The sequence below is a fragment of the Macrosteles quadrilineatus genome, unplaced genomic scaffold (genome assembly GCF_028750875.1).
Source record: "Macrosteles quadrilineatus isolate MER2022 unplaced genomic scaffold, UCM_ALF_1.0 Scaffold_41__1_contigs__length_1036756, whole genome shotgun sequence".
NCBI lineage: Eukaryota > Metazoa > Arthropoda > Insecta > Hemiptera > Cicadellidae > Macrosteles > Macrosteles quadrilineatus.
In genome coordinates this window covers 478,148-503,541 of record NW_026542634.1, presented here as the reverse complement: position 1 = coordinate 503,541, position 25,394 = coordinate 478,148, and the positions used below count along the sequence as shown (strand labels likewise).

Here is a 25,394-nt window from a genome sequence, read left to right as displayed (position 1 = left end):
AAGTTTTCATTAAAGCTTTAGTTGTTATGAACTTAAGAAAATTAAGAACTTAATGACACACAATCTCAAATTAAAAATTCCCCCCCCCACTGTTTTCCCCCCAAAATAAATTTTTTTTTATATCGCCTATGTAATTCTCACAACTAATGAATCAGAATGGATTGTATCTTATTTCTGGACATATCCACATAAAGTTGCAAACATACTTTCTGCTAGGCTTTTAAAATATTACATGACGACAAAATTTTGGATAACTGTGCCTTTATTATTGTTAAGTCGTTAATTTTAAAACTACAATTCAATTTTCTGACTCTTTGTAAACTTGCAGTGAGGGAATTAATTTGCAAAAAACACTCTTATGTGTATATTACAGTAGGTGCAGTTAGACAATCTGTGTGATCTCAAAAGATATTTATTGTGCTATTCTGTCTATTGTGTGTGTTTCTACTCAACCTGTTTTGGTTTTTATTTCTCCGTTTTCCGCTTATCTCACCCAATTGCTTTACTCATGCTACTCCAATGTCATATAGTATTGTTCCCTCTACTAGGCTTGAAAATTACTTATCTTAGCTCGTTTGCATAATTTATTTGTACTATAACTGACACAAATTGTTAGTTTCTTTGACAAGTTTGAATTGGGTTTGAACTACACTAACTTGCTATTGATATTGTAGTTATATTGAACCACTGAAAAGAGTCATGATCACATTATTTATATTTGCAAATGTAACTAAGAGCACTGTAAGAGAATGTATTGTGCTTAGGAATGTACTGAGAAACTTTATATCATTGTTGACGCTGAGTAACAAATATTTGAATCATATATTTTGATTCCATAACAAAGTTATGCCTTGTTTTCTTAAATTATAGAATATAATCTAGTATATGAAGCTCATTAACTTTAGTGTATGATTATAAATTATTAGAATTTCTTTTGTTTGTATTTGAATTTTCTTCTGTGGTTTTGGCAATACTGAAAACATCAGAAGTTCTCTTGCTCCATTATCTGAAATATCATGATGTTTTTATCCTTAATGATAAAAGCCTTATACTGATTTAATTATTTATTCACAACAATGGGTCATTTTACATTTGAGTGCTGGTACAGTGTATGTAATTTTCAAGAACAAGTTTGGCAACAATAAGCATGTATATAAATAACAAACAGAAGGTATATAACAATAACAAGACACCAAATTAAAAGGCATTAACAATTAGATAGGCGATGGTAACAGATAATAAATTAAATAACACAATGATAATACAGTAGATAGTAAATTAATATACCTTTCTCCCTGTCCTATCGTCTAAATACATTTCTTATTAACAAGGTCATCTGTGAGACATACAACCAAAATCCTTATTGATTAATCCTTTAGATCGGTTATTTTGAATTCCTCTAAATTAAGCATATTCGTTTATTTAATGGCGTTAAAATGTAACTAACTCATTGAGCATAATATTATCTGTATTAGATGTAGACGAAAGTATTTACTTCCCCTTATTTGGAACCTGTTCCAATAATAATTACATAAAGCAACTAGGCCTCACTTAGTACACAGATTTGTGTAACCAGGCAATTGAAGATTTCTCGCATTTGCAGAATATTTCTACAGATGTGAATTTTTCCCTGTTTTTTTTTTATTATTTGACTATAATTGAGTTTAGCACCTCTGCCTATGCAGATTGCAGATGCATTTCTGGAAGTGCCGTCCTTCATTTTCAGTCTTCCCTTCTCACTGAATATTGCCAGCTCTCTATCAATGTCTATCTGAGCTATCCAGATCTATTCTCAAATGTTCCTAATAATTTTTGCTTATTATATTGCTTAGTCATAATTATTTTATACTTCCATCAATAATAAGAGTTAGCTTATCTGTGCAATTATACAGGGTGTCCCGGAACTCTCTACCAATGTTTTAGGGCATTGTTCCTGGGTAAGAAACATATCTAAATATCATATTTAAATTGTCCGGATGTCCTTAGTTACTCAGATAGCCGCCATTTTGTTTTTTTCACTTATTAATTTTTTTCTGAAAATTAGTTAAACATACGAAGTTGAAACTTTGCACAAACGTTTATGACAACTAGACAAAGCTACAAAAAAATTATGACGATTTTTCAAATTCATAAAACAAAATGGCGGCTGTTTGAAATCTTGTTTCTTAAATTACTCGAAAACCGTCGATTTTACAAGAATAACTTTTTTAAGGCAATTTAATAACAAATCGATCGACACCTTAATATTTAAGATCGGACGAGTATTAACTGAGATATGGCAGTTTTAGTGATACGTGACCGCTTTCAGCATGCGCTGCAACTAGCCTCCAGCGGTCACATCAATTTTAAACAGCCGCCATTTTGTTTTATGAATTTGAAAAATCGTCATAATTTTTTTGTAGCTTTGTCTAGTTGTCATAAATGTTTGTGCAAAGTTTCAACTTCGTACGTTTAACCAATTTTCAGAAAAAAATTAATAAGTGAAAAAAACAAAATGGCGGCTATCTGAGTACCGGTAACTAAGAACTTCCGGACAATTTAAATATGATATTTAGATATGTTTCTTACCCAGGAACAATGCCCTAAAATATTGGTAGAGAGTTCCGGGACACTCTGTATATCGATAAATCCAGTTTTTATTTCAATAACCATGTAAGGACATATTCTATGCTTCTTTTACTGCTCTGTTGCATGAGGATGCTGGCCACATTTTAATATAAGTTCTTTATATCCATTCACTCTTGACAATAATATTTGTTTACATTTAGTTGTAAACACGAATTCTGGTATCAAGCCATTCATTTCTCATGCCTTATTTATCATATATTGTAATTTCTGTTAAAGGCTAACACTTTAATTTTCTTTGTGCCAAATTTATTTTATTCTTCTCTTTTAAGTGTTTTAAGCTATAATTCTAAGACCATTTCAACAAAAAAATTCTTGCTTTATAATTAAAACCAAAAATATACAAACTCTTCCATAATTTTACTTCATAAATGAAAGGTTACACAATTATTCCTTATTTGATCAAGGAAATTCTGTAGTGTTAGTGATATAGTTCATGTTTAACCTCTAAAACTGTGAACAACGTTAAAGTTGTTAGCATGCAAAATCAAGTAAACACGCCTCTAAATTATGATGCAAGTTTTTGTCCTGTGCCTGTTATTTTAAAGTGTTCGCCATAAGCATTGTAAAAGTATATCTTAAATGCTCATGGAATTGGAAATGCTGGCTTCTGCTATCCACATATTTACTTGCATTGTTTTTGGATGATTTTTCATTGGTCTAAATGATTGTGTGTTAAATTTTGCAAAAAAAATCAACATTTTGTGGTACAATAATTTTGAAATCCATTTCTAGGTATACATAACAAGAATATATACTTGTAGATGTACATACAGTAGATTCCCTCATATCCAATGTCGGTATAACAGACTCCTCGGAATATTCAACCATAGGTCCCATTAAAAGTATTACATATAATTGTGGCATTCAATTATCAACCATCAATCATTGAGATGGGGACGCCCCCTAGGTGCGTATTTTAACCCAAATATGAGTGAAGGATGAGTGTAGAATGGTGTGTGATGACCTGTGTAGCTTTGATACTGACTAAGATCAGCGGTTTCATTAGTCAGGATCATTTATTTAAAGCCCAATGATCAGGAACAGCTGGGTCCTTTTTCGAACCATCAAAAAGCTACCGACTTTTCTCAGGATTGATGTGATGTATATACAATTCTTTGTTTTGTATAGGTTTATTGTGATTTTTTTTGTGAAATAAATTAACTGCCTTACCGATATCTGTCCTGATACTGTTGAGGACAGATATGAGGGTTTTACTATAATTCGTATTCACTAAACTAGGAAAATAAAACTTTTGTGTAACTTCACTGCAGTTTGACATGTTTCAACCTTTGTACACATAACTGTTATTCCACAGGAGGATATCATACAGTGATCTAGAGTCTATAGCGCCTGAGCAGTTTTTCAAACAGTTTACAAGACTGGCTGAAATCCACGCCGTTTCTGTAAGTGATGGCCAATTTACAATTTAAAATGTATTTTTGCCAGAACTAATTATTGCGTAGTGATGTGTTATGGTCAAAATAAGTTATTATCAACTCTATACTGGAAGAGTGTTGAGAAGTGGTTGAAGTTATCTTCGACACATGTCAATCGGTGAAACTATTGAGTAAAAATACTGTACATTACATTGTATGCATTTATTATACATGATGAACAAACAAATTATTTTTTTATATGCTGTTCACATTTATTGTATGATACTTACAAGAAACTAAAAAGCAAATAGTTTTAAGTAAGACCCATAAAACCTAAATATTGTGTTTTCATTGGTTTATTAACTATTTTATTTAACTAGTTAGTTATTTTCTATTTAACTATGATATAGTTTTTAACTTAACTTAAACTTTTGTAACTTAATAATCCTATCAAGGAATACTGCTATTGGTAGAAAATTGTATTCATAGTATTTTTATTTTTTACAGAGTCCAGATGAGAGAGGGTTTGTTATACAAATTTTGGAGTCCGTTTATCGTTTTACCCTAGGATCCTTAGCGGGAGGTATGTTAACATATTATGATTGTTTTTGTTAGTAATTTACTTCATACAACCCTTGTAAATACATTGTTGGAATCAATTGTTAATTGAATATTAAAATCAGGGCTTGAATTATTAGACCTACTATACATATGGTATGATACTATATTACTATACTAATACAAAGTACAAAAGTACAAGTCACAATGACTGCTGAACCAAATCCAATCAGTTATTTTTTCGTAGATTCAAAATGACATGGTAGTAAACTTTCTGACTCTTCACTATAAATCTCAACATTTTTTTTAAACAAGTTGTTGGATTTAAATCTCTCAATTTCATTTAAATTCCAATTTTTAATCTAGCTACGGGAGCGACAGCTGTTTATCCAATTGATTTGGTGAAGACGAGAATGCAAAACCAGAGAACGGGGTCTTTCATTGGAGAACTGATGTATCGCAATAGTTGGGATTGCTTCAAGAAAGTGGTCAGACACGAGGGCTTCACAGGTGAGGAAAAATGTGCAAAATCACAAATAATGATAACTCAAAACTATAATGGTTGCAAGATATTCAGAATACGCTTCATAACTATCTTGTAATAAATCTTATAATAGGGTATACAACTACTGATATCAAAGAAGTGAATTATACAAAAACAAGTATACAAAATTGTCAAAACAACTTTTTTGTTGCTTAAGGTTTAGTTAAAAAAAATTATGTTTAGGCCTTAGGCATTTTGTATTGTCAAACATTGGTTACATAAGTAAAAGTAGTTTTCTTTGTTTTCACTATTCCCTAATATTGTCTAAAAATAACAGTAAGTAAAATTATCCCTTTACATGTTCAATGCGGCACCGAAATTGGCTATGTCACTCGTACGGCTAAAATATGAAAACTCAAATTAACTTCCCGAATATCGTTTTGGATGATGATATGGAGTTATTTCGTCAAAGTTTTCAATTTTTGACGAGATATATGACGTCATAATTTGTGACAGGAATACTTGTCATGCGCTGCACCCGTCCGGCTGCCATGTAGAACCGACGCACGTGACTCCAAAAGTAATCCTTGGTTTGTGATGTAAAATGGTGGTTGTCCGTATCTCCTAGTTAATCTGCAGATATAAAGTCATTAATCCGTGAAGAATTATCCATAATCATTCAATATTGCACAACACCTACCTCATATAACACACTAAAACACAAAACATTCACACAAATAACAAAAACTGTACGCGACGGGAATGACACCGCCCGAGGAAACACAAAGGTACATACAGCGTAACGAAAAACAACGTTGACGGCTCAGCTCATATCGAGGCAATAATTTTCTAGTGGTGCTTTGACGAGTATACTCGTCGCGCGCCGCTTGGCTGTGCCAGCGATGACGATATTACTCGTCACCCCCATTGTACTTGTTAACCCTGTTACATACATTATAATAAACTAACTGAGGACCAACTTGAACACTTTAAGGATTCAAAATTATTATTTTATTGAGGCTTGTTTTGACATGGATTCTTAATTTAATTTTAATTTAATCTTTTCATATAACTTTCGTGTGGTCCAAAGGTTTCAATCCCTGATTTAACTTGTATAGCAAAACATATCTGCCTCCCATAAAATATTGTGCTCAAATAAACATTACATTTGTTTAGTTTTGGCCTTTGGGCTTATGTGAGTTAGATGAGATGTAATGTATTAAAAAGGTCCAACAGTGTTAATTACATTTTTTTAAAATACAATAATACTGGATTTATCTTGAGTTATTCTTAAATTGTGGGATTGAGACCTCTAATATGACCTTTGTCAGCTTAAAATGGTAAGTCCCCACTTTCAGTTTTGTTGAGTAACCACAGGTGTGATTTTGTAGGGTTTCAATTTCCAGTAGGTGGGTGGAGATAGCAGGCAAGATACAGTTTATTTAAAGGTTTCAAGGTCTTTTGTCTGATGCTATGCTTCCAAGAATGAGGAATGTTTCTCCATTACAGTTTCCTTTGTCTAATTTTAATATCTATGTGTCCTGTTCTGTTTTTTATAAGTTTAACTTATGCAGATAGATTTTGGAGGAGTGCATCATTATTCATGTTATTCATAACTCATACAAGTTTCCAACATTATTCCCCCTGTGATTTTGTTCATTTTAAAGCATATTTTTTACGGTTGGTTTTCATTTTTGTGCCTGTAAAATGTGAAAAAAGTAATGTAAAATGAGTTTTAAAAATAAAATAAGTTGCATTTAGATACATTTATTAAGTAATTACAAAAAATGTAAAAATATTGTATGTGCCTGGATAATACTTTTACTGTAGGATTCACTTTTCTCATTCCAAAGAATTTAATTATAATAAAATGTTCCAACTTGTTTTTACACCACTCTAAACTTTAAACTAATTTTTAAGGAGTATTATAAGTGACAAATATGGGTTTGATATAATCAAGCTGTTCTCTGTTCTTAATGTTTACTAAAAATGTTATTAATTAATGCTATTAATACATAATGTCATGGTTGTATACTCCAACTAATACATCAACAGTAGTTTTAATTGTAATTATTAATTACATTTTTTCACAAAAATATAAATATATTATAACCTGTAGGATGTAAATTTTTAAGTCTGAGTGTAATTATAGAGAAATTAATAAATTAATTGTAGGTCTATTAATTGTGGTGCAGGACTTGTGTCCTGGAGGCAGGAACATCCTTCTATTGTTTATAGCCTGAGACCTAAAACTGTAGAGCCACCTATCAAGTAACAAAAAAACATAGATGTCTTAAGATAAGAGGAACTTTCTTCCTCCTAGAAATTCAAATGCACAACAACTTTGTAGTTAAATGGTAACATTTATAATACTAAAGATAGTATTTATTGGTTGAGGTTAGCAAAATGGATATGTGATACAAATATACTAAGTTTTTAAAGAGTAAAAACATGAGGTTTTTGACCAGGATTGTATCGAGGTTTGGTGCCCCAACTGATGGGAGTAGCTCCAGAGAAGGCCATCAAGTTGACTGTCAATGACTTAGTCCGTGACAAACTGTCAGACAAGAACGGACGATTACCTCTCTACGCTGAAGTCATCGCTGGAGGATGTGTGAGTGAAATAGACTCTAGATACCTAGGTACCATAGCACCAAAATTGCAATAACAAAACTGTACTAAGTAAATAACAATTGAAATTTCTGGAATTTCTAAATAAATCGACATTCCCGTGGTATTCCTCATAAATTATCTGATGATTGTAATTGTGTATACATTCGTAATCTTTTTGAATGAGGGAATTCCCTTAGCAAACTTATAAAATGTAAGCCGTTATGAAGTAGAGAGGAAATGTTACAGTAGGTTCAAGTGGTATAGTTGTTGTTACAATCAGGTAAGTATTTAAAATAACTGTAATCAAATTCAGATACCCTAGAGAGCAATTACACATACACATATTGCATGTAGGGCAAGAGTTCAAGACAGTGAAAGCAGTTGATAATGCCCTTGTGAAGCCTGAAAATGTACATTGTGCCTCTGTGGTGGCGAAAGATGTTCATGATAGACAGATCTATTTGGATCATGCCATCTCCATCGATACTCCCATTGAATGCTTTATGATTCCAACACACAAAATGAAAAGGTGGTGTAGACCTACTCTGGTACAACTTCATTAACCTACAAATTTAACACAATTATTGTTACAGGCAGGAGGAAGCCAAGTGGTATTTACAAATCCTCTGGAGATAGTCAAGATCCGCCTCCAGGTTGCTGGAGAAATCGCTACTGGAGAAAAGATCAGGGCCTGGAGTGTCGTCAAGGACCTAGGATTCTTTGGACTTTACAAGGTAACCCAACACGTTACATTATACACCCTGTTCCAAAAAGAATGGATCAAATCTACAGCTTAATATACGTTTACCAAGGGTCGTAGAAAAGTCAACTAAGGCTAATTTTAAAGCTAGCGTCTTAGGCATCTTTATTTTTTTTAGTACCCTTCAACAGTAATCAGCTGTTCCATTGTTGTTAGCACATTTGAGTTTTCAAAACATAAAGTTGCAATATGGAGGTTATCTATGTTTAGTTTACATTACTGTTTGCTGTTTGACAGGGTGCTAGAGCTTGTTTCCTACGAGACATTCCATTCAGTGCCATCTACTTCCCCACGTATGCCCACATGAAAGCAAAGCTGGCCAATGAGAATGGTTATAACACACCTTGGTCTCTTCTGGTAGCAGGAGCCATTGCAGGAGTTCCAGCCGCCTCCCTGGTCACGCCTGCCGATGTCATAAAGACTAGACTACAGGTTTCTATCTTAGTTAAATTTTATATTTAACCAATTTGACTAAACAATAATTTTATAGTATTCATTTTGATAGCCCCTGGACTATGTATACATGGTGTCTACTCTCCGGGAAATTCGGGAAAACCGGGAAAACTCCGGGAATTTTATCTTACCTTGAAATGTCCTGGAAAACTCCAGGAATCCACCCGAACCTCCGGGAATCCACAGCCCGGTCATCGGAATCGTCGGCTAACCAAACACTATTGCTTTTGTTGCCGAAATCGCGGGAGACGATTATCGGTATCGCCGAAACCGCAGGATATCCTCACGGGTATTGCCGCGATCGCGGGAGACGATTATCGGTGTCGCCGAAACCGCAGGATATCCTCACGGGTATTGCCGCGATCGCGGGAGACGATTATCGGTGTCGCCGAAACCGCAGGATATCCTCACGGGTATTGCCGCGATCGTGGGAGACGATTATCGGTGTCGCCGAAACCGCAGGATATCCTCACGGGTATTGCCGCGATCGCGGGAGACGATTATCGGTGTCGCCGAAACCGCAGGATATGCTCACGGGTATTGCCGCGATGCCGGTAGATGATTATCGGTGTTGCCGAAACCGCAGGATATGCTCACGGGTATTGCCGCGATCGCGGAAAACGATTATCGGTGTTGCCGAAACCGCAGGATATGCTCACGGGTATTGCCGCGATCGCGGAAAACGATTATCGGTGTTGCCGAAACCGCAGGATATGCTCACGGGTATTGCCGCGATCGCGGAAAACGATTATCGGTGTTGCCGAAACCGCAGGATATGCTCACGGGTATTCCTGCGATCGTGGGAGACGATTATCGGTGTCGCTGAGATAATAAAATATGCGAACCTGTTTTGCCGCGATCGGTTGCCTGTGTTGAGGAGACTGCAAGATATGCTCACCGGTATTCCCACGATCGCAGGAGATGATAGCTGGTGTCGCCTTACCTATTAGTTTTACTGTTTTATTATGTTGTATTAAATAGTTTTCTTTGTAAAAGTTTTGTTTTAAATTAAAATAATCATTAATAGTAATAATAAATTATTATTAGCGGGTTGCGATTAGTTGAACGGGTTCCGATAGTAGTTCTTAAAATTCAGGAATTTGTCTTGAATTCTCCTGGAAAACTCCTTGAATTTTTCAAACCAGGTTTAGTAGACACCATGTGTATAAATGACGTTATAGACTTACCTCCGTCAGTAGTCCAAATTGTGTCTAACTTCAAATAATAAAGTTGTTCAAAGCTGATATGTTTCGTTACAATGCAACATCGTCGGAGCTTTACGTCAAAAACATCAAAATAATTTACACATACAGTACATACACGGGACACAGGACATTTAGACACAAAATAACACGATAGTGCTATCATGACACGGCACGGCAGTGGTTGTAGGTACCGCTGGTTGAATGTTGTAGGTACCGGTTGTAGGTTTGGAAACATGACAGCTTTGAACAACTTTATTATTTGAAGTTAGACACAATTTGGACTACTGACGGACTTAAGACTATAAAGTCATAATTTTAATACATTTTTGTGTAAAATAATATTTGATACAAAAGTTTGTGCGAGTTTTGTTTGGAAACAAATTTTTCAACAAAGGATGAACTAACACTATGAACTTGGTCTTTTTTAAACAACTGTGGCACAGATCACTAAGTAATAAGTGAAAAAGGATTTTGTGGTGGATATTTTCAACAACAGGCTTACCTTGCTGATGAAAATACATAAAAATGCAGAAATAAACACATAATTTTCCGGAGTTACTAGCTCCGCAAAACTTTTTTTGTGCATTTTAATCTATTCTCATCAGTAAGGTAAGCCTGCTGTTAAACCTATCCACCACAAAACCCTTAAAAACCCTGCCTAAAGCCATCTTTACCAACAATGTAATAACTAAGTTAGGTATGGATCAGGTGATGGGTGTCATTGCATACAGCCATCCTCAGAGTAGTTCACTGAATCAGGGATCCTGCTAGGTGTCTCAATCCTTCCTGCTAGGGGTCAGTTTTTGATACCTGTAGAAATCCCGGGATTGGCGTCTTTTAATCCCGGTATTAACGGGATTACAAAGCCTATGTTTATATTAACCTTTTTGTGAATTCGACGATTTTTACTTACGAAAAATAAATAAAAATACATCCAATAGCTCTTGAAACAAATATACTGTTTACTTGAATGACGATAAATTTATATATGAAATGTGGTATAGCCTAAGCTGTGATCTATTTTAATTGGACAATTTAATTAACATTAAACTCAATAGGCGAACGTAGTGTAAATATATATTATGTTTCAAGTTTCAAGTGTGTTTGACGTATTTTGATTTATTTTCTGTTCTGTAGATGTTATTAGGCCTACATAAGTTAGAAATTAATGAAAGTATAAGTTATTTTGAGTTTTCCTTTTGACATTAAACACAAACAAGCAAACAAATTTATGTGACAAACATAACATGGCAATCAATCGGTAATTGAAGTATTATTTCCCTAATAATATTGAAGGCCAACAAATTAACCTATAAACACACCATTATTATTTTATTATTAAAATTCGTTATATTTATAGGGTATATAAGTTTTTCTTTGTATTTGGTTTTTAGTGCGGTTATTAAATCTTTTATAATAATAAATTACTTTTTTCGTATACACGCTACAAGCAGATGGTTTGTAGTTTGACCCTTAATTTTTTTTATTGCTGTCAGACGACATGAAAATTTCACGCTACAATTGGTGATTCTCTCCATACTATCTTTTTATCTTTATATTTTGATATATTTAGTTTCCATATAATTCTTAGTAGTCAAATTTCTAGCTGTGCATCTTGGCAAGTTTAGAGTTGAGTGAAGCAGCATGACGTGTGCGGTTGCTTGTGTTTTTTTTATGTATTAATTAAATTCTAAAGTGACACATCAACATTTATACAATGTAAATAAGAATGATAGGTGATGGAAGTTCTGTGTGGTAATATTTTTTTACTTAGAAAATTACAAAATAACACTGGTAACACTGGTGTAGCAGTGGTAAGGTTAGTTTAAAACATTAGAGGACTCAACAAGGGGACTTCAGGCTCATTTAAAATGGCTGAGAAGTTAAAATCATTAAATAATTAATCCCGTGATTAACCCAGGATCCCGGGACCTGCTGAAACTAATCCTGAAATACCGTAATTGGATTGAAGGCCCGGGATTGACAGGGCCGGACTTAGGACTTCAGGGGCCCCGGGCAAATTTTCCAATGAGGCCCTAGGATTTCAGTGTGGGGGGCCTCCGGGGGGATTGGGGGGTATGGAATACCCCCCCAAGCCAAAAGGGGGGTCCTCCCCCGGGAAAGATTTCTAAATTTAGGCTTCAAATAGAGCAATTTAAGGCCAAATAAGCAATAAGTTCTATATCAAAAATCGTTCTTAAAATATAACTATTTTAACATATTTTTATATACAGCATCTTTTAATTTTATACACAACCCCGAAATAAAATACAAAGATAAACAGTATTTGTTAATTATTATTTCTTTTATTGCTGACAATATTCCCGTGGCGGAGCACGGGCGGTTAACTAGTTTTTGTTTATTACGTATTTAAATGATCGATTATTGCCGTCGATTTGTATGATTTTTCAATATTACTACAATATATGTGTGATTATTTTATTATCTTAACGGTTTTGGTACCTATGTTATTCTCGTTCGTATAATTAAAGTCCTAGCATGAAAAGTACCATTGAGGACTTTCAAGTTTGAGTTTTTAATTGACGAGCAAAATCTTGCAATGTCTAATAAACACTCACAAGCTAACTATTTATATGAGTAACTGAAAGATGTTTAAATGGATCCAATATCGATTTATACAACACAAACATAGCATAGAATACAACATTACTCACTTCAGCTTTGTTTTTGTACTGTTAGTTTGCAGAATTACAATAAAATAACTCAAAAGTAAGACAATTTCAACCAACTTGACGTGACCACTAGTCTCAAAGGACAAACTATGGGAGTAAAGTGATTTAAATTGTTTTGGATAGGCGATAAGGCATTTTATGTGTGTGTATGCGCGTGCGTGAAACAGAAAGGACTAGACAGGATCCCTTATCAGCTCATTATCATTGATTGTTGCAGCTGCTTCTGCTTATCGCTTGTTTACGATTTCAGTCGACAACGCTCGCCCACTCCCAATAAATGTAATTTTTTGTTAACATCAGACGACTCTAGTTGTTTTAAAGTGTCTATATAGATTTAAAAAATCTTACTGGCGCTGTATGATTTTGACTCCAAAGACTAAATTGGAGATCAACATTTCGACGCATAACTTAATTAATTACTATTTTACAAAACCTTTAAATTGAACGGATAATATACTTCTACCCCTTAAAATCCTGATTGGTATATACTTAGAGGTAAAAGAAAAGAATAACATTTAATAAAACATAAACGGAGCAATGTTTTTATTTTTAAAAGTATTTGAACTCCAGTGAATCTCCATTTAACACAACACAAATTTACAAGTTACGTTCTACGTTGGGACAAGAGTTTTCATATTTATTGTATTTTTGCCCCAAGCGCGGGGCCCCCTTCAACTCATTCGCCGCGGCCGTACGTTCGGGCGAGCGGCTTCATTGAAACTGAAACTTGTACATCACAGCCTAGCACATATGCTCGTGTAAACCAGGCCTAAGCGTTGGGCCCAGTGCAACTCTGAGGAAAAGTCCCTTAGGTTCAAGAATTTTGTTCCTAGTAATGCCTTAAAATGTACCTAACAATAACCTTAAATATAGGATAACGAAAATAAAAATAAAGCTGTTACAAAAGAAGGCCATTTGGTAAGTGTCTGATCAACTTTCGAAGTTATTAATAAAAACTACTGTGCAAGGGGGACCCTGTCGGGGCCCCCCTTGGCCCGGGGGCCCCGGGCGATCGCCCCCTCCGCCCATAGGTAAGTCCGGCCCTGGGGATTGAGACCCCTAATCCTGACACATTTTCTGGTTCATAAACAAATCAATAATAATATCTTGTTTGAGAGCCAAAATGTAGTTTGTCATTTGGAAAAATTTTGTTTTCCAGGTGGTAGCTAGAGCTGGTCAAACAACATACAATGGTTTGACTGATGCAGCTGTGAAGATATATCGAGAGGAGGGACCAAGGGCTTTCTGGAAGGGTACTGTTGGTAAGTCATTTTGCAAATTTTGTATTCTAAAGTAGCTTTTTTCTTTCCAGCCCTAATATGTTATATAACCCACGCTAAATTGTTCCGAGACCAAAGGACTATTCAGAAGTTATGCAGCATACAAATAGTTACCTTATGTCTAAAGTAGAAATCTATTATCATATTTATCTTAACTTAAATTTCTTTTAATACGTTTAGTTTTATTGTATTTTTATTTTGTGTAGGATGGTTTAAGTTCAAACAAGGGCATGTATAATTATTTGTTTTTACTATGGTCCTAAACATATGCATTTAGGTCGTAATTTTTATTTTGATATTTAGTACTAAATTATGACCAAATAAATCGCTTAACTTATCTTTTTGCGGAATCAAATACGGCGTGTTTCAAAATGACCCACCCGGTTTCAACGCTTTATAACTTTTATACTATTAAACTTACCGCTATAAAATACGCATCAAACGAAAAAGCAACTCAAAGAGTTTATGCCTACCGAAGACACATTATGTAATAAAATCGATCCAGCAGAACTGTAGATTTAATTGTACAAAGTTAAAAAGTAATCTCCAACTTTTTTTAACACTAGAAATTTGGAGGTTACTTGACGTTTTTGCAAATAACTTTTAAATGGTGAGGAAATCGACCAAAGTGGAAGGTGATATTCCGAAAGAGAATAAAATTTCCTACAATCTACTATTATGCATTTTTTGAAAATACTCAAGAAAGGTACCAAAAATTGCTTAAGAATGAAAAAAAATTGAAAAGCCCTGTCTTCAATGTAGACAATAGACATAGCAAACATTAAATTTCACACTTTTTTATTTTAAGGCAAATTTAGGCTACATTTATTAAGTATTTTAAAGAAATGCATAATTGTAGATTGTATCATACCTGTCAGATAGACGGTAGTGTGTTCAGGTTGATGACTTGAGATCAATCTGGGGTACAGTTACATGTGATGTGCCTCAAGGGCCAATCCTTGGGCCTCTGCTTTTCGTACTGTACATCAATGACATAGGCACAGTTCTCACTCACTGTAAATACCACATGTATGCTGACGACCTACAAATTTACGCTTACTTCAATGCCAATGGCATTAACGATTGTGTTTCAAACAAAACGAAGACATGGGACGAATCATTAAATGGACCTAAAACATGGACAATCAATCATGACAAAAGCCAAACCCATCTTAATCTGCAATCAACGACTGCAAGTCTTAATTGAATTTCATGCTACGAATCCACGGAACTGAACTACCATACTGTGACAAAGTGAAAAACCTAGGACTGACTCTCAACACTACACTCTCTTGGGGAGATGCAGTGATTGGCATTCGTTATAAGGTTTTATCATCAATTAAAAAAATTATAAACTCTCTTGCCATTTCACATAAATCTCCACCTTGTCAAATCACTCGCATTTCCTCACTTCACTTACTGCAACTCTGTGATCAATGACATGAGACTGTAAATCTTGCTGGTGTGCTGCAACACTCGCAGAGTTATTGCTTGCGATTTGCTTTTCACCTTTCTATATTGAATCAAAAATATTAAAGTTTAACGATCAGAGGTTACTTATAATAACTATGTTGGCAATTTCAATTTTTTTTTATTGATCGCCAAAAATTTTGAAAGTGACTTCAGCTTTGTAGCCGAAGGTAGTTTGAAGAGTTCATACACTGCATCTTTCACTTTACACATACCTCATCATAGGAGTATACAGCATATGGCAGAGGCAGAGCCTTTGTTCTAACTGCCTGCCATCTTTGGAACAATCTACCTTTATCCATTAAAATGCATAGTCATCCAGATTGTGGTGGAACTAAAAAAAATAGTACTTTGAGCGTATATAGCGTCGTCTGGTGCCTCCTAGGGCTGTTTTGGTGCTTGTGTTTAAGTGACGGTGAGAGTGGTGTGAGTGATTTTGTTAGACAATTTTTGTTGTTTTTAAAAATTGTGGTGTGATTAGCCTCCGGATTGCGAATAATAACTGGTGATAGTGGTTTAAATACCTTATTCTTGCAATCTGATTGTTGTCTTCACAACTAGTTTAGACCTGCTAGGAGGTCATCATCAGGTGTGTACAAGGATGATATTACTTCATATGAAGGTCGTCAGTAACAGTTTTTTACACTTACACAAACACAGGACGAATAAACACATAGCGCGCACACATATACGGCCGACAAAATGTAACATTGAACTTGACAAGCGGACCCGTGTTGAAAATGCGGAAGTTGCGTCTAGACTGTAGGGTACACAGCTGGTCAGGTATCAGGCGAATTTTCTTATCACTCGTCGGTTCCTTTCCCATTGTCTCTGCCCTCTCCTCCCCTCTCCAGTATTTCAAATGCGGTGTTGTATATGACGTTTGAATTAAAATAAAGTTGGTCGTTTAAAACATTACCCATGTCTGATTTGACGGCTCTATATATCTCGAATCCTTCCAGGGTGTTAATTTTAAACTTGTCCTGTGACGTATGTAAAATTTTCATGTTTTCATTAATGCTGCTGTAATTATGCTGATGTGAAACTAAATGTTCGGTAAAGGTTGAAGTTTTTTTTGAGGTGGTCTTATTTGATATGTGCTCCTTAAAGCGTTTGGAGAAAGAGTCCCGCCATGTTCAAGAGGTTTGGCCATGTTCAAGAATGTCTACCAAAATCACTCCCTGAGCGTCCCAAACACATTAGCCACGATTTTTCTTACTGATATCGTCTGCAAAAACTTTATCAGTTTCTTGGGGGAATGCATGTAACCCCATTCCATCAACTGCCTTTTTGTTTCACAGTTGACGTGCTTTACCCAAGTCTCGTCATAAGTCACGATACGATCAATAACATGGTTTCCACTTTTATCTTACTCTTCCATAAATGCCAGTGCTGCAGCAACTCTTTGTTTTTTTTTTTGGTCTTCTGTTAGCAACTTCGGAACCCACCTGGTACAAAATTTGTGGTATCCAAGATTACCAACCCCTATTTCATTAACTAAACTCTGTAAAATTTGAAGAAGATGTTGACGATTTTCACAGATTTTTCATAAATTTTCACCACTAATTCATGAGTCACAAGACTTGGGCTACCGCTGCATTCCTTGTCATGAACATTGGTTCAGCCATTTTTAAAATCAATGCACCACTGCCTCACTTGGCTTTCACTCATTATTCCTTGTCCTTACAGATCAAAAATTTCAATAGGTTTTTTAATTTTTGCCAACAAAAACCTTATCACACCATGCACTTTACAAATGGCTGGATTTACAATTGTAGCGCTCATTTCAAAACTCCACTGCATACAATGTACAGAAGACACGATGCTCTAGCTACCACGGCTGGTTGCATACCAAGTGTGAAAACACTCTGACGCCAAGATGGTGGTTCTAGCCCCGCCTACTGCCGCGCCAGGCCAAAAAATCTGTCACTTTCTGGATAGCCCTTGTATAGTGAAATTAGTGGTTTAAATGTTATTTTTCCTTTGTTCTTTCTTTACTGTACAGTTTGATTTAGTTTTTAGGGGGAAAAAATATGTATTTCTGTGTTTTGTTTACTCTGATGCTTTGTATTGTATTTATGTGGTAAATAAAGCAGTTTTTCATTTAATTTAATTTCATAGTAATATCATAATATGTAATTATTACATTATACTTTATTGTGGCATAGGTTAACATCGATATAATTGCTACTGTAGTATAAATACGTCTTATTTACTTATATTTTAGACTTAAAGTATTCCTGAAAATTGCTTGCTAGGATCTCTGAAAATCTCCAACGAACTTCTGATTTTTGTACCGCAGGTGCTGTTACATTAATAATTAGACTGTGGTCAAAGCAACAACTTACAGTTTCAACCTAATTATAATCAGATAGAAAACTGGTTTGAAACATTTGATCATTCGATCTGTGCTACAAATCTTACATCATGATCTTGTAGTTTGCAATGTGTTTTGCTAATCAGTTGCTTTCCTTGCAGCACGAGTGTGTCGGTCTTCTCCCCAATTTGGAGTCACATTATTAACCTATGAAGTACTTCAGCGGTTATTCTATGTGGACTTTGGAGGATCGTAAGTGTTTTCTTATATTTTTAGAAACAGTTTGTTTTAGTATAATATACTATATTTTTAAGGACAACAATCTGTACATATTATTTCACTAGGGTCTAAAGTGACTTTTATTGACAAAAGTTCAAGTTTATCAAGTTTTTTATCTGCTTATGATATGTACATCAAGCCTATAACGTGTTGGAAATTGGTACAAATGTCAAGATTGTATGTCTGCATGAATAACGTATTTGTCTTATTAATTTTTCTTATCATATTGTTTTTTTTTTTTGTCCAGACGACCAGCTGGTTCTGAGCAAAAGATACCGTCCACAGGTATACCGGAGTTGGACAAGTCGACTAATCCTGATCACGTTGGAGGCTACCATGCCGCTTTGCCCATTATCAGTGGCATTGAATCCAAATTTGGCCTCAGCCTACCTAAAAACCCATCATTGGGTTAAGGGTCTAACCTGGTATCTGGATCAAAGCTTTATACACCTCATGCTTTCAAACTTTCAAAACAGTTAGTATTGAAATGATTTATGTTACAATGCAGTATGTTTTCATGCATACAAGAATATTTATGAAACAGAATGAACACAAATGTATTAACATTTCTTTTCTTTATTCGATAGAATTTAAAAAATGTATTCATCGTGTATTGAAATTTTAAAAGATACCAACCCATAATTTTTTAAGATAAGCTTTAAAAACACATTCATATTCTAAACTTACTCTATTGACTGTAGAGAAACGCAATTTCAACATTTAATTATTTTAATGGAGCTAGAAAGCAAAATCTAAATTTTGACAATTTGTACAGAGTAGTCTATGTTTTAAATCTTCTATTTTAATATTAGAATAAAATTCCTTTTATAAAGTATGGGTCAATAATATTGTATTTCCTTAAGCTAAAGAAATGGAACTATCTTTCTCAAATGAATTTTGAATTCAGATATTTACTAACATACAACTACAACTGAACTCATACCTTACCAATTTCATTTTGTTTCTAAATAACTTAGATTTTTTAATTTGTTGCACTATTAATTTACAAGACAATTAAATAATATAAAATGTAATTTGACAGATATTCAGTTAATTCTTTATTGCCAAACTCCTTTTAAGACCTCTCATTATAAACACGAGCTTAATACTACGTGCAGAAATTCAAACTAGTAAATTACAGTAAAATTTCAAAAGGATGAGTTGAAATGTAGCATTTACCATTAAGAGACGTAGGAATGTTTTTTACGTTGGTTTATCTGCTCATTTGAAAACGGAAAGAATGTGTTAAAGTCTGCTCAATATTAATATTTTCATTAGTAAATCAACAAAATAATATTAACAGTATAGACGTAGTGCTAACTTTTTTATTCTAATTCTAAGCACATCGCTTTTCTTGGCACTCACCCCCTTATATGTGCATTCCCTTAATGAAAATTGTATTAATCAATGTAGCCCCTTGAGTTTGACTAATTATATCAAAAATGTGTGTTTCCCACTCTCAACAAATGGCCCCCGTTATTCATCCTAACACACATTTATGTTATGATGTCGTCGGCTGAAATAAGTTAAATATATGTCCTTTTTTATACTCGATATATCCTCTTAAAATTTAATGTTACTCTTGAACATTACTCATACTATTTTAAATTATATATGAACCACCATTACTGCCTTCACCAGTAGTAACTTTTAGAAATCAGTCCACATAATTTTGAAGTTTATACATTTCATAAATTATATAGATTTATCATGATGTTATCACTTAGCTGTAAGAAAATTGTTTAATTGTCTGTACACTTGATTATTTGTAGAGTTTTACTATGTCAAAGTTGGTGTGTATAATTAATCATAGGGAAATAATCACTACAATAAATTTAGCTAATATTGCATAAAACATCAATAACACAGCAAACAAAGTTACACTTTAGATGTATAAAAAGTATCAGTCTAATAAATTATAAGTAGTAAAATTATTTCCCTTTGAGTATAATTTAATCCGTATTTAAAATGCTGATTAAACACACCATCTACATCCTATTTTAAGTATATTCATTTCCTGTTCTACGTTTAATGTACCGTACCTAAAACTACTCCACATATAAAAAAAATGTATATTTTCTTAGTGACAAGTAAAACTTGTGAGAATGTGATAAACATGGTCCTGTATTTAAAGTACTGCTTCAAAAGCATATATATCGAATCGATACAAGTTGTTATATTGTTATATTTCCTTTACTGTTATAATTAGAGCTTTTAAAGCTTACTGGTATTATGAGTACAAATGCTTTACTATTTTGATGGTGCATAGTTGAGTTAGATTATTTCTTTCCTTGACATGTCGGTTTTTGTTTTTGTTGCATGTCCACACTCAGGGTGAAACCTGAGCTTCTAATTCTTTATTTCCAAAGCTTTGTATAGTGTGCTGTTTGAATCAAATTTTCAAAAGTAATTTAAACCTTAATCAAAAACCTGAAAATAATAATCATTAAATGAATTTTATATTATATACATTCTTTTAAAACATTTGTACTCAGATAAACTATTGATTATATTTCTGTTACATGTTTTGGTTGTTAAATTTACAAAGTCTTACAATCATGGCCTTTTATTTTTTGTCTTATAATGTTAATCTGTTTATATTTTAATACTAGGTATAAACTTTTTATTTTTAATTAGCAATTTTCATTCTATTAGTTAATTTTTTAATGTACCATTTGAGGTTAAAACACTGTTGCATTTGGGTAAGCATTTAAGTCCAAGTTATATAATGACAACCTGATAATGTGTCTAGACAACTTTAGTGATCTTATATGTCTAGATAACAGTGTTTTATTGACTTCCAGTATTAGATGTTAAGCAAATTCATAGTATATCATCATACAATTATATTCTTTTAAATATTTAGTTTTATTATATAGTTTATGTAATTAGCTTTGTTTTTATCATTTATTTCAAAATAAGGCCATGGTACATACAATTAAAATTATATTAGATTTTATTAGTGCAGTGGCGATAACATAATTTGTACAAACCGTTTTGTATGTCTTTTGGATCATCAACGTCCATTAACTATTGTATTAAGGATTAGTTCAACATTATTTATCTTGCATGTGCCTCTGCAACGACATTGTTTGTAGTTTTTTGTTGTTAAAAGTTTCTGCCAGATTTATTGTTACTTTATTGAAAAACTGTGATGTACAAATATGATAAAGGATCTGAAATTCTTATTGTGTTTTCTATGACTTATAACCTTGTTATTGACCAATAATTATGGTACAATACCTTGTCAAGTAATCCAAATTTTTGATTCAGGTAAACAACCTATGTGTTTTGCCGTAAATGCGGCGTCGGGGTTACATAACAAAAGACATCGATGTCACACGCACCTTGTTATTGTACTGCAGTTAATTTAAATATTCTCTTTTTCATGTTACTGATGGAATTGTAAAGCTAAAATATCTCAAGGCATTGATTGGGTTGGAGCCTAGCCACGTCAGTCATCTGAAGGATTTTTGCTCTCCCCATTTAGTGCCTCAGGGCCCATCAAACCTGAGTTGCTTGGCAAAATTGAAATGTCATAAAGTAAACAGTCTTCGGTCTCCTCGGCCTGCCCACATTTTGTGCATGCTGTATCCTCTCTGTGGATCTTCAGGGGATGTATCATCCAGCCTAGTGAAAAGTGGACCAAGATTCATGGGTACAAAAGTATTAACAAGATATCAATCATTAGAAGTATTGGAGATGAGGAAATTATAAAAATTAAATTATAAGGGTTCCTTCTCTAGAAGCTTACTTCTCTGTGAAAGGATTTACCAATTGAAACTTGAAAAAATAATTCAACAATATCCATTCCCAGCTCTGGTTTCGCCAGGTTTTTTTTAAATTCATGTTTCTTTAGCTTCTAAACATGGATAGAATAACTATCTTCACCCATCTATCTCCTACTCTTCTCTTTACCCACCTTTCTGCAATCCTTTACCCTAGTTCTGTTACACATGGGTGTCCATCCAAATGGGCAAGAGGGGGCTCGAGCCCCCCCTTTGAGACCCTACCAGGGTGATCATACAGACTGAGAATTCCGGGAATTTCGCGTAAATTTATTGAATCAGGAACTATGCGAACACTTTTAACTCGCACTGGAAAACCTGTTTAGTCTGCAGTCACGGTGGTATTGCGATCGTCATCCGTGGACACGGCGAAATAGTAAACAGCTTCCGAGGTAGCGGAAAAATAAAAAACATCTTTTGAGGTCACGGTAAGATCGAGAACATCTTCTGTGGTCACGGCAAGAATGAGAACATCTGTTAACGAAAAGCTAGATAACATCTTCATTTCTCACGGCAAAATCATGAACGTCTTTCGTGGTTAAGGAAAAACTGAGAACACTTTCAGTAGTCATGGCAAGATCGAGAACATATTCTGCTATCACAGCGAAATCATGAAAATAATCCACTATCTTGACGAAACCGTAAACATGTTCCGCAATCATGGTAAAATAGATAACATCTTCAGTAGTCACGGTGAAATCATGAACGTCTTCCAGGGTTGGTGTAAAATCGAGTACATTGTCTGCGATCATGGCGAAATCTTAAACATCTTCCGTGGTTATAGCAAAATTGAGAACATCTTCAGTAGTCCCAGAAAAATTACGAGTATCTTCCGAGGTTAAAAAAAACTCCTGTGACATCTTCCGCGGTCACGGGACATCATTGTCTTTTTCAATTCAAATTCTCTTTATTCATTCACAGTACAAGTTTTTATACAATGAATAGCGTCAAATAAATATAAAGATGAATTATGCTTTACTTATCGCTAAAACAATCATCATCTCTACAAAACAAATGTTAAGCTTAAGAAGAATAAACAAAACAAAATTAAATCAAATCATCTTTCTAAACTATCATTTATGATTTCTCTTGAATTCCAAAATTCATCCAATGAATACAAAGACAATGAAAGGAGATATTTTTTCAATCTTTTTTTAAAAACATCAACAATTTTTTCCTCTATTGTAATTTTAGGTAAATTAAATAAGAATTGTATGCCAATGAAACTACATTTCTTCTCAAAAAAACTTTAATTTATGTCGTTCAACCTGCCTAGTATGCCTTAATTTATAGTGTCGAATATTTGTACTATTAGTTTGGATGTTTAATTTTTTTACATGTAATATAGTTTCATAAATATACAAGTCGTAACACTAAACACAGTCGTAGACTGTCGTAACACCTAATTTAGAAAAGAATGGTTTCATTGATTGGCGTTTATTTTTAATTTTGAAAATAATTCGGAGTGTTTTTTTTTTTATAATGAAGAATTTTATCCAAATTTTTCTGGGTAGTTCCTCCATAAATTGCTATACCATAGGATATGTGAGAATTTATTAATGCAAAGTATAAGGTTTTGAAAGTATCAATATCTTACACCCTTGACATTTGTCGCAGGGCATATCTACCTTTTGACATTTTATCAATTACATGCTCAACATGCTTATCCCAATTTAGGTTTTGAGCCAATATCAATCCGAGAAATTTTGTGTACCCCACTTGACTCAAGTTTGAATTATCAAGGTAAATATTCGGTTTCAATTTACATCTTGATTGTTTTGTGGAGAATGATATAAAATTTGATTTACTGTAATTTATTAGGAGATTTTTGCTACTTGAAAAATCATTAACTGATAAAAGATTTAGAAAAGATTTCAGTTCAACTTCCTCTTGGGAATTGCCTGTAACTGTGATGTTTGTGTCATCAGCATAAAGACACACTGAACTTCCTCCATCGATAGCTAGTGGGAACCCCCTCATATAACAAAGAAATAAAAGAGGGCCCAAAATAGATCCCTGGGGGACACCATATTTAATATTTTTGTATTCAGAGTAAACATTTTGAGTATAAGAGTATTTACTATTTGGATGGCAGAAATTATGCTGTATTTGGACACATTGTTGCCTTCCTTGCAAGTATGAACTGAACCACTTAAGCTCTTTATTATTTATATTTAAACCGTGAAGAATTTCTAGCAATTTCTTATGTGAAACAGAGTCAAATGCTTTTGAAAAATCGAGAAAAATTCCAATTACCTTCTCATTTCTGTCAATGGAGTCAATTATTAATTCGATAAAATCGATACCAGCAGTTATCGTAGATTTTCCCTGTCGGAAGCCATGTTGCTCGGGATCCAACAATTTGTTTGATTCAAGGAAGGTTAAAAGCTGGTCATATACTACTTTTTCATAAATTTTTGAAAACACAGGCAATAACGAGATTGGTTTATAACTTGTGGGATCACATTTGTCCCCCTTTTTATAGACTCGTACTATTTTGGCAACTTTTAATTTATGAGGAAAGATACCACAAATTAAAGAGGAATTTATTATATGAGTTAATGGTTTTGATATAAGAGGAAAAGCATGTTTAACAATGGTAACTGGTATGTCATCCATCCCTGTTGAAAATTTATTATCTAAAGACTTAACTATCTTTTCTATTAGCCCTTTATCAACTTCTGTAAATTTGAAGCTGGTCTCCCACGATCATGGTAAGATCGTCAATTTTTGATCGCGCATCTAAGTAAACGCTCTTTGTGGGCGTGCAAATTTGCACTCGGTTCAGCTTAACTCGATCCAAGCTTGGCCCGATAATCATTTTCTGCCCGTACAGATCTCTTGTGCCAACCGTTGGTCCGACCAGCACCGAAAATATGCAGTTCCCGTACCCGCAGACCCCAAGTATAAGGTACACTTGGAGACTAGGAATCAAGACCGGGAAAACCAGGTTTTTCTGTCGGGAAATCTTGAAAGACTAGTGAATTCTGTCTAGGAGTTCCGCCAAAAACAACCGATTTTTTCAGATTGTGGAGTAAAACATAACAGTTAAACGATCCACATTATGCCAGTGGCTAAAGTAGTAAGTATTCAAATCTTATAAATATAGCAACAACTTATATAAATTGACAAAGAAAATGTCAATTGTCAATGTTGCTTTTACAGGCCAACCCAGGGTGTCATGTAAACTGTGCTGAGTGGTGGATGGCACAAGGCCTTTTTAGTGCCCTGTCCCATTATGGTGCATAATACCATATTGTTTTACTTCAGGCCAATAGAGTATTATCTACTTAAATCAAGTCTTGACTCAATGCTCTTTTGTTTCACGGTTGTCTTACAATCTCAGCTTTGGTATTCCACTTATCTTTACTTTCCAGCATTTGCCCTGTAATGTTGCGCGTTCAATTAGGTAGCCAAGTTTTACAAGGTCCTCTTAATAGTTCCCGCCTCTCGTACACTGTAGTGTGGCCTGCAGTTTCTTCCTCCCCGC

The 25,394-nt window shown here is 34.2% G+C and overlaps 1 protein-coding gene across 3 annotated transcripts in view; it reads left to right on the top strand.

Annotated features, from left to right (window-relative positions):
• LOC129005890 (calcium-binding mitochondrial carrier protein Aralar1-like) overlaps window positions 1–21,304 on the top strand; it is a 49,350-nt gene extending 28,046 nt beyond the window's left edge. For all 3 annotated transcript variants that reach the window (XM_054434924.1, XM_054434927.1, XM_054434925.1), the window contains 9 exons: window positions 3,944–4,031; window positions 4,512–4,587; window positions 4,929–5,072; window positions 7,515–7,660; window positions 8,253–8,393; window positions 8,657–8,851; window positions 13,930–14,032; window positions 17,999–18,089; window positions 18,364–21,304. In XM_054434924.1, the coding sequence (XP_054290899.1) occupies window positions 3,944–4,031; window positions 4,512–4,587; window positions 4,929–5,072; window positions 7,515–7,660; window positions 8,253–8,393; window positions 8,657–8,851; window positions 13,930–14,032; window positions 17,999–18,089; window positions 18,364–18,529 (1,150 nt within the window). In that variant the 3' untranslated portion in view covers window positions 18,530–21,304. The remainder of the gene's footprint in view (window positions 1–3,943; window positions 4,032–4,511; window positions 4,588–4,928; window positions 5,073–7,514; window positions 7,661–8,252; window positions 8,394–8,656; window positions 8,852–13,929; window positions 14,033–17,998; window positions 18,090–18,363) is intronic.
• The last annotated feature ends 4,090 nt before the right edge of the window (window positions 21,305–25,394 follow it).